The sequence below is a fragment of the Falco biarmicus genome, chromosome 12 (genome assembly GCF_023638135.1).
Source record: "Falco biarmicus isolate bFalBia1 chromosome 12, bFalBia1.pri, whole genome shotgun sequence".
In the NCBI taxonomy this organism is placed as follows: Eukaryota; Metazoa; Chordata; class Aves; order Falconiformes; family Falconidae; genus Falco; species Falco biarmicus.
In genome coordinates this window covers 4,554,451-4,567,157 of record NC_079299.1, presented here as the reverse complement: position 1 = coordinate 4,567,157, position 12,707 = coordinate 4,554,451, and the positions used below count along the sequence as shown (strand labels likewise).

The 12,707-nt window shown below is 43.4% G+C and overlaps 1 protein-coding gene across 2 annotated transcripts in view; it reads left to right on the top strand.

Moving 5' to 3' along the window:
- Positions 1-12,707, top strand: part of ALK (ALK receptor tyrosine kinase) — a 281,236-nt gene that overhangs the window by 245,725 nt on the left and 22,804 nt on the right. Inside the window, exons 12-16 of one of the 2 annotated variants that reach the window (XM_056357022.1) lie at positions 2,282-2,444; positions 6,869-7,019; positions 9,414-9,545; positions 10,523-10,667; positions 11,534-11,716. In XM_056357022.1, coding sequence (XP_056212997.1) covers positions 2,282-2,444; positions 6,869-7,019; positions 9,414-9,545; positions 10,523-10,667; positions 11,534-11,716 — 774 coding nt within the window. Of the gene's footprint in view, positions 1-2,281; positions 2,445-6,868; positions 7,020-9,413; positions 9,546-10,522; positions 10,668-11,533; positions 11,717-12,707 lie in introns of those variants that run through there. The other variant, XM_056357021.1, reaches the window with a different exon arrangement.

Below are 12,707 nucleotides of genomic sequence, written 5' to 3'. Positions count from 1 at the left end.
AGATACCTGAGGGCAAGATTTATTTAAAGGGAGTAAATTAGAAATTTAAAGCTTAATCATAGCAGCAGTATGCACAGGCTATGGTCTCTCCTAGGTTTTATCACTTCCAGTTTTCCATTTTGATTCTCTCACGTTTTGGGCTTATTGTCCCCGTGAAGGTCACCTGCTTCTACCTTTGGGAATGTTTGATGTTTCGCCAGAGACATCCAAATGGCTTCTTATTGTTCCAAACGAAGACACTTACCTGCCTGCTTTATAAAACATATGTTACAGTGCAGGTGGCTTAGCCCACTGGGATATTACAATGTTAAATCACTGTGATAGCTGACAGAATGAATCTCTCCTCTTCCATTTTGTGTGAGATTTTGCTTTGGTTTGGGGTGGGTTTTTTTGCAAGACTAAACATAAGTAACTTCTGGTGCAAGATTGTTGATATTGGAGCTGCTGAACCAATTTGATTTCGGAGCATTTAGACCTTGCTTTCGTAGGTGCTTTTCTCCTCTTACCTGTTGCTCTTGGGTTTTTGGGGATACATCAGAGGCAGAGAGAGGAGAATTCTTCCATTTGCTATCTACTAATTTTAAGACTTTATACTGCCACCCATTGCAGAAGGACAGGAGGAATAAGTAAAAATATATATATATAAGTATCTATATAAAATAAGTAACGGTAGCAAAATCTCTAGAGGACCCTTGCAGGGGAGCTTTGAGGAGGGGTGGCATAGATTTTGCAGTAAGAAGGAAGAGACTATTCTCTCAGCAGTACTTAGATTGGGAAGCTTTCCTAAAGTAGTAGTTTTGCATTGCTGCTTGGAACAGCCAAGACTGTATTAAAAAGTATTTTCAGAAATACCAGCCACTTTATTCCTTAAAGTCCTGCCAAATTTTTTGATCAATTTCAAGCATTGAATGTTTTTTATAAAAACGAAATGAGTTCAGCTTCAGGATTAGTTTGTGAAAAAGTAGTTCAGACCTTGTGCCCAGCTAAACTAATGTGTTTCCTTGGATTTCTGGTGTTTGAACCCCTCCAGTAACAGCAATGGTAGAACTGCTAGCCTCTCTCATCCAGACACATGAAGAACATCATTTCTAGACCATATAGCCCTGAATTCCAAGAAGCAGATCAAGTTAATGCTGCATCTGAGCTAATTAGTATCATCGCTGAAAGAGTGCATGTATTGCGTTAGTGGAAGCTGCGGGCAAAAATGGTGTCCTTTGAGAAAGCCATAAGGAGGGCTGGCTGGCCCAACATCAGTTGTAGAAATAATGTTTTTAGATGTATTTCAAATCTTTTGTCTTTAATGTCAGTAGGATTAAGTAACAGAGTTTATTATATTGTATAGATTAGCTTGTTAATAAGTATGAATGATAAATCATGTAATGTGCACCCAAAATGCTTTGTCCATCTGGGTCTTAGTTTTGATTACACATGAAGTATTTCCTGATATACGAGCAAATATGTTAGGGTGGGTTTTACAACAGCATTGTGGTCTTGCAGCTGCGCTGGCCTTGATAGCGGATTCTTAAGGGAAAAGGTGGCATTTTCAGCATCATGTATTCAAATTTAAAAATTAGATTTTTGAGGCACAAATTAGCAATGCCTTGTTCTAAAAATCTGTACAGGGCTATTACTTTCACTTGATGAGTATGGCTGTAATAGGGATGCATTGATTTACAGCCGCAGCTCTGGCCTCGAACATGCAGTGCTGAATTTTACAGGCCTCAGATAAGGTGTTTTGCCTGCTGAAGCTTAACTTGAACCTCTTGTAAGCAAATAATTATTCAAGATACAATTAGTTTATTTTAATGCTTTAATCACTGAGATGATGTTGCATTTACAGGGTTTTATCTAATTAACAGATACTTTCCAATATAAAATAAATTCAATAATCAAATGTCTGTAGAAACTGAAAGGGCTAAAATGTACCAGCCTTGAGGTTATGAGTGTGCACTGTAACAGCCCGGAGAGCAGAGCCCAAAACTAGGTGATCTGTGGTGCATTTTACTCTACTCTGTCATCTTTGCTTTTTTGAGCCTTAGAAAAAGTAAAGCTATGTTCACAGTTGTGATAGCTTTCAGGAGATGTAGGTGAAAAGCTGTCAAATGCTGAGATACACAGCACTATGAGTCTTTTTTAAAAGACTGCTGTGAGTATTCCTTCTCGCTAAAACCTCAAGGGCCAGGTTCTTCTCTTGGTCCAATGAGAGAGAGTGAATGAACGGCAGGATAGCTACTTGATCTTTGGACATTTGGATCATGCTTTGTATATGTCCTCATTTCAGAGCACTGGTTATTCACAACATGTGGTGCCAGTGGACCCTACGGCCCCACACAGAGCCAATGCAACGATGCCTACAGGAACTCCAACCTCAGCGTGATTGTAGGAGCTGAAGGGATTCTCCAAGGCATTCAGATCTGGAGAGTACCAGCAACCAACACATACAGGTATGGGAACCGTCTCTGATTGTCATGATGTATCGTTGCATTTGAAACTTATCCAAGCTGCAGACACATGCTAGGTGTATTCAGAGTTTGGCTGATATCTACTTGGGTTTTACTTCTCCTTGATCCTGTGGTTTCCAAACTTTCCAGTCTCAGATTTGTTGTCTGGAAGATGCGACTTTTTGGTGAAAGTGAAAAGAAAGAGAAGCAGCCATCTGAGGCAGACCAGTCTTCAGCCTAAATGGTTACAAGTTGGGAGAGCTCTATAAGTAGCTGAAAATCAAGTGTTTTGACCTCCCTAGGCCAAGGGGCGTACATATCCCATATGCCATCCACTGAATTCTGGCATCAGAATGAGTTTCTCTCACTCTTCACCTGGTATAGGAGGCACAATCATACGTCCGCATTTCTTATTGGACAGCCTGCATCAAGCTGTGCTCTGCATCCTGATGTTTTTGAATCTAGGCATGGTAAGTTGTGCCTGTAAGCCTGGCTCACCACTGTAGAATTGATTTTGGCAGCCAGCCACCTAAATGTTAGGCTCTGTGATACTGAGGGTTCTAATGCCTGTATCCCTCTGTGGAGTTATTTTCAAAGGGAGATGATCAGGTACGGTTCAATGCTACTTAATCAGACTTTTACCGATCGCTTTTTCTTTTTGCTCTTGCTGGGCAAAGAAGTACAGTCAAAGTTTAGGTCAGTGTATCCGAGTGGTAACATAAAGCTATTACATGCATCAGTCTGTAAGCAGAACTGTCTGTTTGAATCAATGACTGTCTCTAGTGGTTGTTTTTTATGCAATATTCCCTATTGAAACCAATGATGATATAATGAATTTCAAAGCAGAACATTCCACTGAAGGCTTCGAACAAATTTCAGTTAAAACTTACTAGCACCTTCTTTTTTTTCTTTTTATCAAAAAAGAATATTAATATTGAGGATAGATGTCAGTCTCTAGCAGAAGTCTACTGCAAAGAAGTTTTGAGAAACTAGCTAAGCTAGACTAGGCGCAAGTTCTGCCCGAGTGCCTATTACCACAAGGATTGATGGTAATGAAAAAAGCATTAATGATGTTTTACTCAGCTATCAAAAATGAGTTGCCTGAGGTGAACAGAATTTTTCAGCACTGGCATTCAGTAAATACAGTTATAAAGTATAGCCCAAAAGAGAAGAGGCAATAAAGCTACAGCATTGTCATTTCTTTAATATCACAGCCCAAGAAGAGCCAGAATTCCAGTGCAACTGTAGGCTGATTTTTGCTACATGATACAAAACACAGGTCCTGCAGGGAGGAGCTGTCTATTTAAGTCCTGTAAATGACCTAACAGGCTTTTAGGTTCTGTATAGATAATAGATGGCTAATGTCATTGGTAACCTATATATAAATGGATGACATTCTCTTCTGCACCTCTTAAGGCAATAGTAGAGAATTCACAGCCTGGGGAAAGGAGGAGGCAATTGTGGGCTTAAATTAACTTGACATCTTCCTGATTCTGGCTGCTGAAGGGGCAGCAGAGTCCCCCTGTATAGCCTAGCCTTAGGAAAATGTCAAGTAGCGATGTAGCAATATCAATTCTAGGCTTCCCGGAGTCTGGACCCACTGCCTGTATTTAGCTCTTCCCCGCAGGCCTGCTGCACTGTGGGTCCTGTAAGTCAGCCTGATAGCCATCTCCAGTATGCCTGACCCAGAGATAAAACCTCCAGCTGGCTCTTCGGCTCTTAAGCTGTTGTTATGCCCTATCAGTGCACTTTGTGTAATGTAGAGCAGTGAGTTACATTCCTGGTAGTTGAATAGGGATATAGATAGTGTGAGCATGAGGCAGAATATGCATTATTAAAATGCAAAGACAGAAAGCTCAACTTTGCACAAAACTCTACGAGCACAAGCATACCACACCAACCCGTCTATGAAAGTCTGGGCAGGCTGCCACAGACTGTAGGCAACTTCATTTGAAGACTGGAGTCCTACATGCTCCAGTGTTGATATGAACAAAATCATCTGGTTTTCTCCCACAGGACTGCACATTGTATAACAATAAAGTTAGGCAATATAAAAGAATATTTTTCTTTTCAGATTTCTTTATAAGCATTCAGAAGGTCTTGTCATCCTATATCTAGGCCTGTGATCATGTATGAGAGAAGTGAACTGTAATAAATTATGTGTTACCATCCATTATTTGAATTCTTCCATTTTCAGAGCAAGAATTGTTGGTCCGTTTTGCTGAGTGCCCCATTTGTTGTCACTTCCACTGTCCTCTCTTTTCTCTGGTCCCTTCTTGTAAGGTAGCACAGGAACACAACACAGTGGAATGCAAGAAGGTGTCCTAAGTTGGCCAGCCTAGGCACTGTATTTTCTTCTCAAAACTAGCTCCAGTATTTCCCATGACCTGTCTACCTAGAGGTGAATTTTTGCCCTCAGCCCCAGTTTGCCGATGCACTCTGCTCATCCTCATCCTTCCTGAAGACGCAGCTTTCTTTTTCAGTTCCTACAGGTATCATAGTAAAAGAAAAAGAGGAAGGCAGTCGAAGATATTCTGCATTCTGGTTGTATCTACTCAGAGTGGTCTGGATCTTTCTTGAGGGCAAATATGGTTAAATGGATTCCTTCTGTAAAAGAAACTTGTGCCCAAGGAGAGGGATATTGCCAACACTTGACAAGATAACCCACCTGTCTAAACAGTGACACCCATTTTGAATAGAGAACAACTGTCACCTGAATCTACTGGGTTTTCTTTGTCTGCAGCCTTTGAATGAGGCCAAAATGATTTCTCCTGACTTCCTGACATCATTGCTTGTATGCAAAATCTGTTCATACACAGAAAAATATGGCCCCTAATTGCAGCCAATTAGCCCTGCCAGCTCGCTGTGCCTGATAGCGCACCTCATTAGCCATAACAAAATTGTACAGCAAATCAACTCGGTCTTCAGATTCACGCAGCATCTGTTCAGGGTAACCCAGTGCTGTGTCCACCTCTTTTTCTGCTGGCTCCAGTGCAGCCTTACTGAGGAGTGATCGCTTTGGTTATCAGCAGTGGCGTGAACATAACCGTGTCACGTTGTGAGGATCTAATGTGCTTTATGAGGCGCTCGATGCCCCATAGTTGCTTCGGCATCAGAACTGCTCCATGCTGGCTGCCTCAGCGCAGCGTTGCAAGGTGAGTTCCTCTTGCTGATCATGAAGGCAGGTTGCTGGCTGGAGGTGAGCTGGCTACCCAGCCTGTTCAGGGTGCTGACGCACAGTGGGCACTGCTGGTTTGTTCTGCTCATAGCCTGCTTGCAGGCAGGGCTCTGCTGGGTAAAGATCAGCCAGGTGCTAGAGGAAAGCAGGAGTTAACACAGAGCACCTCTACTCTTAACTGCTAGGAAGTGGGGAGGAAGTGTGTTCTCAGCGCCGCAGTCACTGTTTACATGCTCCAGGTTGAATTTTGCTCTCATTGAAATAGCTGCAAAACTGCTAACGTCAGTGGAGAATCATCTGCTTATTTCAGACACAAATGGAGCTAGCTGTACCATCACTCACTTGCTCAGAAAGTTGAGTAACTCTGTCCTTTGTTGCAGCAGGGATGTGTGTTTTATCATGACTTTTATAAAGTATTTTGAATCCTTTGATAAAAGCTGCTTCAAGTATGTAAATTGTTCGCGTACTTGGGAAGGGAGAGTGAGGAGCTGAGCAATACAGTGGTACAGCCATCTTTGGGTACGTAACAACAGTAAGGACCTCTGAATCTTGATGGCTTGAAATAAGAGTCCCAGAGCCTTAACTGAGACCACAGCAGCCTGTGTATGCAACCTAGCCACCCCTGGTTGGAGACAGCAAGGTGTTCGTGGTGACTGTGAGTTTAACCAGAGGGCTTTTGCCTTCCCTTGTTTACTGCAGGTAGTATCATGTCCATCTATTCTTCTATATTCTGCTGGTCCTGGGAATAGGAGAGCTGTTTCCCATCTGGTCCGTGCTACCAGGACCAGTTATGCTGTCTGCTTTCTCAAATGTCCCCCTGTCAATCTCATGCTTAATGTTCTCTTTTACCATATGTGCTGTACTTACCGGTTCTTCTGCTTCCGTTCTTTCTCTCCCTTGCTGCAAACCTCTCAGGGGTATGCCTTCTGGGAAACAAGATGTGTTTCATATAGTAAAGTTTGAAACTACAGGGACTTGCTTACTCTGTCCTCAGTGTTTGCCCAAGAATCAACATGAAGGAAGCTGTTTTGTAGCTACCCAAGTTGACAGGTCCATGTAGAGCAGAGAACCTCAGTCTTCAAGCTTTGGGTTTGAATTTATTTAGTGTGTCAGGTCTTCAGGCCACGGCCCTGTGACACTGTGTACAGTTGAGGTGTGCAAAACACTCAGTGCCCAGAAGTGGTTTGTGCTGCCTTCCTCCTGTCTGGGACAACTCAGGTGCCAGGATGTCGTGTTCTTTTTCCTGCAGCATCTCAGGCTATGGAGCTGCTGGTGGGAAAGGAGGGAAGAACACCATGGTGCGGTCCCATGGCGTGTCTGTGCTGGGAATCTTTGACCTCCAGAAGGGCGATACGTTGTATATCTTGGTGGGACAGCAAGGAGAAGACGCTTGTCCTAGTGTAAGTGATTGGCCTTTCTGTCTTGCCTTAATCCCTTCTACAATCCATGGAGTTTGTCTGTTTACGGAGGGGGTTGGGGTTTGTGGTTTGTGGTTCAAGGTATAGGTACAGTTTTACTGGGAGGGCATGGGCGTGGGAAGGTGAAGTACCATGCTACTGTGCTCATCTCCTCTTCAATATTCAGGCCCCACTGATAACACACTGCAGGTTCCTGACTGAGCTGCATGTCTCGGAGCATCTGTGTGGGTTTTCAGGGAGGAAAGACAGCCTGCCTCCCTTTCCTCTGGAGATCGGTTTTCAAGGTTGACTGCACAAGGCTTTGCCTCTGCTCCACTGTGGAGCCCAGCCCTGCCATCACGCAGCACCCTGCAGCAATGCAGGCACTCACCTCACAGGACCAGCTTGGTTATGCTCCGTAGGGGAAGGGGAGACACTGCTGCCTCAGTCCTGATTTTTGTGTCACTAACCAATTGTTGCTGCAAATGCCTTGACAGAAAGGTGCAAGCATTATCTGATGAAATTTCACCTGCAGGTTTGCGCTGGACATTTAAATGCTGGGCATTTCTCAGCTGTTAACAGCTGGCACCCCAGAGATGAGAGCTTGGCAGTCTGCTACGGCAGAGAAAGGTTGAAGGATATAGACAATAGAGAGGGGTTCTCAAGGATGGGTGCTGAAGTAAATAATGCTAAAACTGGAATTATACTTATCTACAAACAAACCATTAATATGAAGCCTCTTTGAAATGAGAAATGCCCTAACTCAAACTTCCATCTAACGCCTATAACTAGGACATTCCAGCTGAGTGTAATATATGGACTCATTAAATTGCAGGCCACTGTAATCTTAGTGAGAATTTATTGAGTGCTAATGTAATTCTTTCATTGAGGCAAAGAGATTGCATTGACTTGTAGAAGGGACTTTTACTAGATTGGATTGTAATCAGTTATGTCTTTGCCATGAAGGATTTTTTTTTTTTTTAATTCAATTGTAATCTAGTGCTTCCTTTGGGTCATTGACTTTGTCATTTTATTAATCATCCCCACCCAAATCCAAATCAATTAAGGAGAGGGAAAACGAGGGACAGAATTGTCTGGTTCCATAGGCAAGTGTGCACACACCAAATGGATGCCATTCATTCTGTGGTGCAACCTAAACACATTTTGTGGTCGACAGAATAATTTGTAATTTGAAGATGCTTTTATCAGGTTCCTCTTCCAAAATAAAACACATACATGAAAGCAGAAGAAAGTAGAAAGTCAGTCCTACTGTAATAACTGTTTGTGCATTTTTCCCTTAAGGTGTTGTTGACTTAGTGAGTTTGGCGTGCATAATAAGAGAGTGTTACTGAGATGAAATGTATAAAGCAAAATAAACCGGAAGCAGCACTTGCAGCTTACAGATACTCACAGCAGAGTCCTGCCTGTCATGCGCTTTAGTGCTCCAGTTTAAAATCAAAGCAAGTTACCTCTTTTAGGTCATAGTTCAGAAGTACTTATAAATGGTGGTTTAATGCTGTGTTTGAAATCAGTTAGTGAATTCAGTGATTTGCCTAATACATTACATTTGCCTAATTCATTACATTTGGTGCTAGTTGGTAGAGGGGATAAAAATGCTAATTAGGAAATATGGAGCCTTTTTTGTGAGGTATTTTCTATAACATCAGGTAAACCTTGCAGTCAAAGGTGGGATTGCAGCTGGTTTGGTAGGCTTTGAACTAGCTAGCACTGGTAATTACAGTAAAATTGCTCCTACAGCGTAAGCATCAGATCAATGTCAAAACCTGCTTGGAAGTCTAGATAAATATTAGGTGGCTAGTCTACACCGAGTTCATTGCTGCTGTCTGTGCTGTGACTGCGTAGGTTAAAAGTAGCTCTGGTACATCTACGTGAGCCGCAAATAACACCTTAGTTCAGGACAGATGCACATTAGCTGCTTGGCCCCAGCCCGTGGGGCACTGGAAGAGGAGTACAGAAACCTGGGTTCTCTCTGTGTCTCTGCCATTTGGCTGTTGCATGACACGGGGCAAGTGACATCATGGCTGAGTTATTCCCTTCCTCCACTTGTGAAATACAGGTAGTTAATGCTGGGAAGTATTTGCAGTAAATCCTGCTACATCTTGTGTGTTAAAAGTTTATGGAGCTGTTTTACGTGGTAATAGGTATCAGCACTGAGCTTGCTTCAAAATAATTCTGTTAGATTGGCAGCAAATTCTTCTGATGATGTTTGAAGCACAAAGCAAGAAAGCATTCCCTTGCTTCTGCTTACGTGGTTTCACTGGAGGACAGTTTACGGGGGTGTGCACGTGTGTGTGTGTGAAGGGTCCAGGAGGCCTGTGTGAGTACAGGGATGTGGAGATTTCTCACCAGATTTCAAACCTGGTCTTCTTTTTGCAGACTAATGATGTTATACAGAAAGTCTGCATTGGAGAGAACAATGTGATTGAAGAAGAGATACGTGTGAACAGAAGCGTCAATGAATGGGCAGGAGGAGGTGGAGGCGGGGGAGGTGCAACTTACATATTTAAGGTATGGAAACATAGTCCCTGTGCACCTTCAGTGTGAACACATCCTGCCTCTAGTATGGCAGCCTGAAATACCTGAGAACCCTTTATACACCTCTCGGGAAGGGTCCATAAAGCGAGCTCCGGGTATCCTTCATTACCAGCTGGTAGCTGCAGTGGGCTGACTTGGCCCTTCACATTTCTTAGGACTGCTACGTGGTATGGCCACACTTGCTTCAGTGGCTTAGAGTTTCCTTTGCAAACATAATAGTTTGAATTGGATTTTGCAGTTTGAAGCATAATTTGAATGCAGATGTAACAGTTTGAACTGAGTTTTGCAGTTTGAAGCGTAATTCTACAGCAAAGGGTAAATTCCACAGGACTTTATTCCAATCTATCATTGCAGAACATTAGACTTCAGCTACACATTTGGCCTGTGTGGTGCAATGACAAGAGGAGTCGAGGACAGCCTGTATGTTTTCTGTTGGCAACTCTGTAGCTAGGGCCTACTGATCTTTTCTGTCATGTTCTACCTGAGACAGTACTCATTCCGAGCACCGGTTTCAGATGTTAACAATATGTTTAGATCACCCAGCTTCTACATAATTATACATAACTCTACATGCTCAGACAGTTTCCAGTGTAGCAGTCCTTTCCCAGTGGAGGCACAATACTGCACTATACAGAGCAGTGCTCCTTAACTGTTTGATTTGGTGAAAGTCATCACACGGTAACAGTACGAGGTTTCTAAGATCCATCAGCACCGTAGGTACAATTCATAGAGCTGCTGATGCCACTGTTCTCCATTGCATAACTTGGTAGGACTTGTGCTATTCATTAATCTTTTGGATGTGGGTGCATAAATAATGCAGTTGTAATTTGTAGTGCTCAGCAGTCCTAGATGCCTGCTTAGGGCAACATTCAGCAGCTAGCATGTGGTTGAACTTCCACTCGCATGTCTGACTCAGTTTGAACACCACCTTTGTTTCTGAATTTGTTAAGATGGAGAATGGAGAACCAGTCCCCTTGATAATTGCAGCAGGTGGTGGTGGCAGGGCCTACAGGGCCAAAACAGACACATTCCATCCAGAAAGACTGGAGAATGATTCCTCTATTCCAGGGTTGAATGGCAATTCAGGAGCTGCAGGTAAGGAAAGTTTATTCTTTTTAAGAAAACCTTTGTGAATATGTGGTACTACCAGATCCCTCCTCACAAGGGAGTGAGGTGAAACTCATGAAAACACAGTTCAGGGAGAACATGGAAGTATAACAGATGCATAGAGGATGTACCCACAGCGCAGGATACTTGGCCTAAATAAGGGTATCAGAGATGGTATAGCCAAAGCAATAGCAACATTCTCCCAAAATAATGTAGTACCTCTCATAAGCAAGTTGTTTGATTTTTGATGTGGGGATTTGCAGTGCCAATGTGGCCATCCTGCTCCCTGCACTGTTTTGTGGTGTGTAGACATACTCACAGTTTCCCTGGCTTATGCAGAAAGAGCATAATTGCACCCTGGCTAGAAGTCTCTGTGAAGAGACCTTGGACTGAGCAACCAGCAGAGCTGAAAGTGAGTCACTGGTGAGTATGTTGCATTTAGAGTGGGGCTGGGACATGTGTTCACACCCCTTTCACTAAATCCCTTTTGTTCCAGTTCAGAACCAACACAGGGTTTTTTCAAAAGTATTTTTTGCCAAGAGAAGGGGAAGGCTCTGTAAGCCAGAAACAAAGCGGCTGGGGAGTAGGCAGGGATATCTTTTTACATTTTCCATAGAAAATACTTCTCTTTGTATGGTAGGTGAAAAGGGGTGCAGGTGATTAACTTGGTCAGAAGCCCTACAGAAAGGTCACTAGCACTGTGTAGCAAGCACATCCCCTCTTCTAACTAAGGCATGAGATTCTTACTTTCAGCTGAGGTGCTTTGGAGGAGTGCTTGTCCAGCAGTTCCCTGCAGTGTTTTTTTTACACAAAAATAACCCCTACCTGTGCCTTTTCTCTTCTCTTAACTGCAGGTGGTGGAGGTGGCTGGAATGATAACACTTCCTTCCTGTGGTCAGGAAAATCCTTGCTGGAAGGTGCTACTGGAGGAAGATCCTGCCCCCAGGCCATGAAGAAGTGGGGGTGGGAGACAAGAGGGGGTTTCGGAGGGGGTGGAGGGGGGTGCTCCTCAGGTGGAGGAGGCGGAGGATATATAGGTAAAGTGGCTTCGTGTTCAAGGTGTCCCTTCCCCTCCTTTAGTGCTAATGATCAGCAAAATGCTGATAGTTCATTCTCCTGTAGCTAGCATATTTGACTGTTATGTACTAGTATGTTTGTGTGTTGCCTTTTTAGCACTAGATGAATGTATGGCATTTAGGCTTTGAGCAAATAGCCAGATGTCAGTCCTTCATCTGTAATCCTGGCTTTGCACTCTGCAAAATGTGCCATCAAGATCCTGCTGTGATTCTTGAGCCTTTCATTTCGGGGTTATAGTGCTGCAGAAGGAGGAGCCACAGGCTATGTGCTCCCGTTGCCAGCACCTGTGTTTTGAGGACTTTGGTCCTGGAGGCTGGCAGCCAGGCTTTATGCCAGGGGAAAGACGCAGCTTCTTCTACCCTGCCCTGCCTTGGTCCTGTGCAGGTGGTCTCTGGGGGCAGAGGCTCAGGCTGCCAGCCAGGACCCCTCTTAATAACAATGGTGGTGTTGACTTCAGTCAACAAGGAGCTAATTTCATGTGCTGTGGGTCTCAGGACAGCTGTCAGATGGCATTATGTTGATTATAACTGGTGTGGGCCAGATTCAAGATCTCTACTAACCCATAATCTCCTGGGCCACATAGATTCTTCAGCCATCTGCACTGTGGTGGACATTTTAACTCCTGGTTCTCCACAGCTTAAATCAAGTGTATGATAGACTATAAAACCTGAGATGGAAGTAACGAGTTTAAATGATTAAGTGCATGTTTTATACCAATGTTACTGTGTAATGCTTCTTTTTCCAACAGAATGCCTCACATGACATAATTTTAATTTCACTGAAGATGGTTAAAGAGGAAAAGCCATTTTTGGGTGGGGTGGGGGAATCTTTGCATGCTTGTAGTACAAAACATATGGCCCGTACTGTGCTTCTGATATGTACTATGTATTGCCCATACTTTGCTCCTGATATGTTCTGTGTGCCCAAGCACAAATAAGCAACTCGTAAATC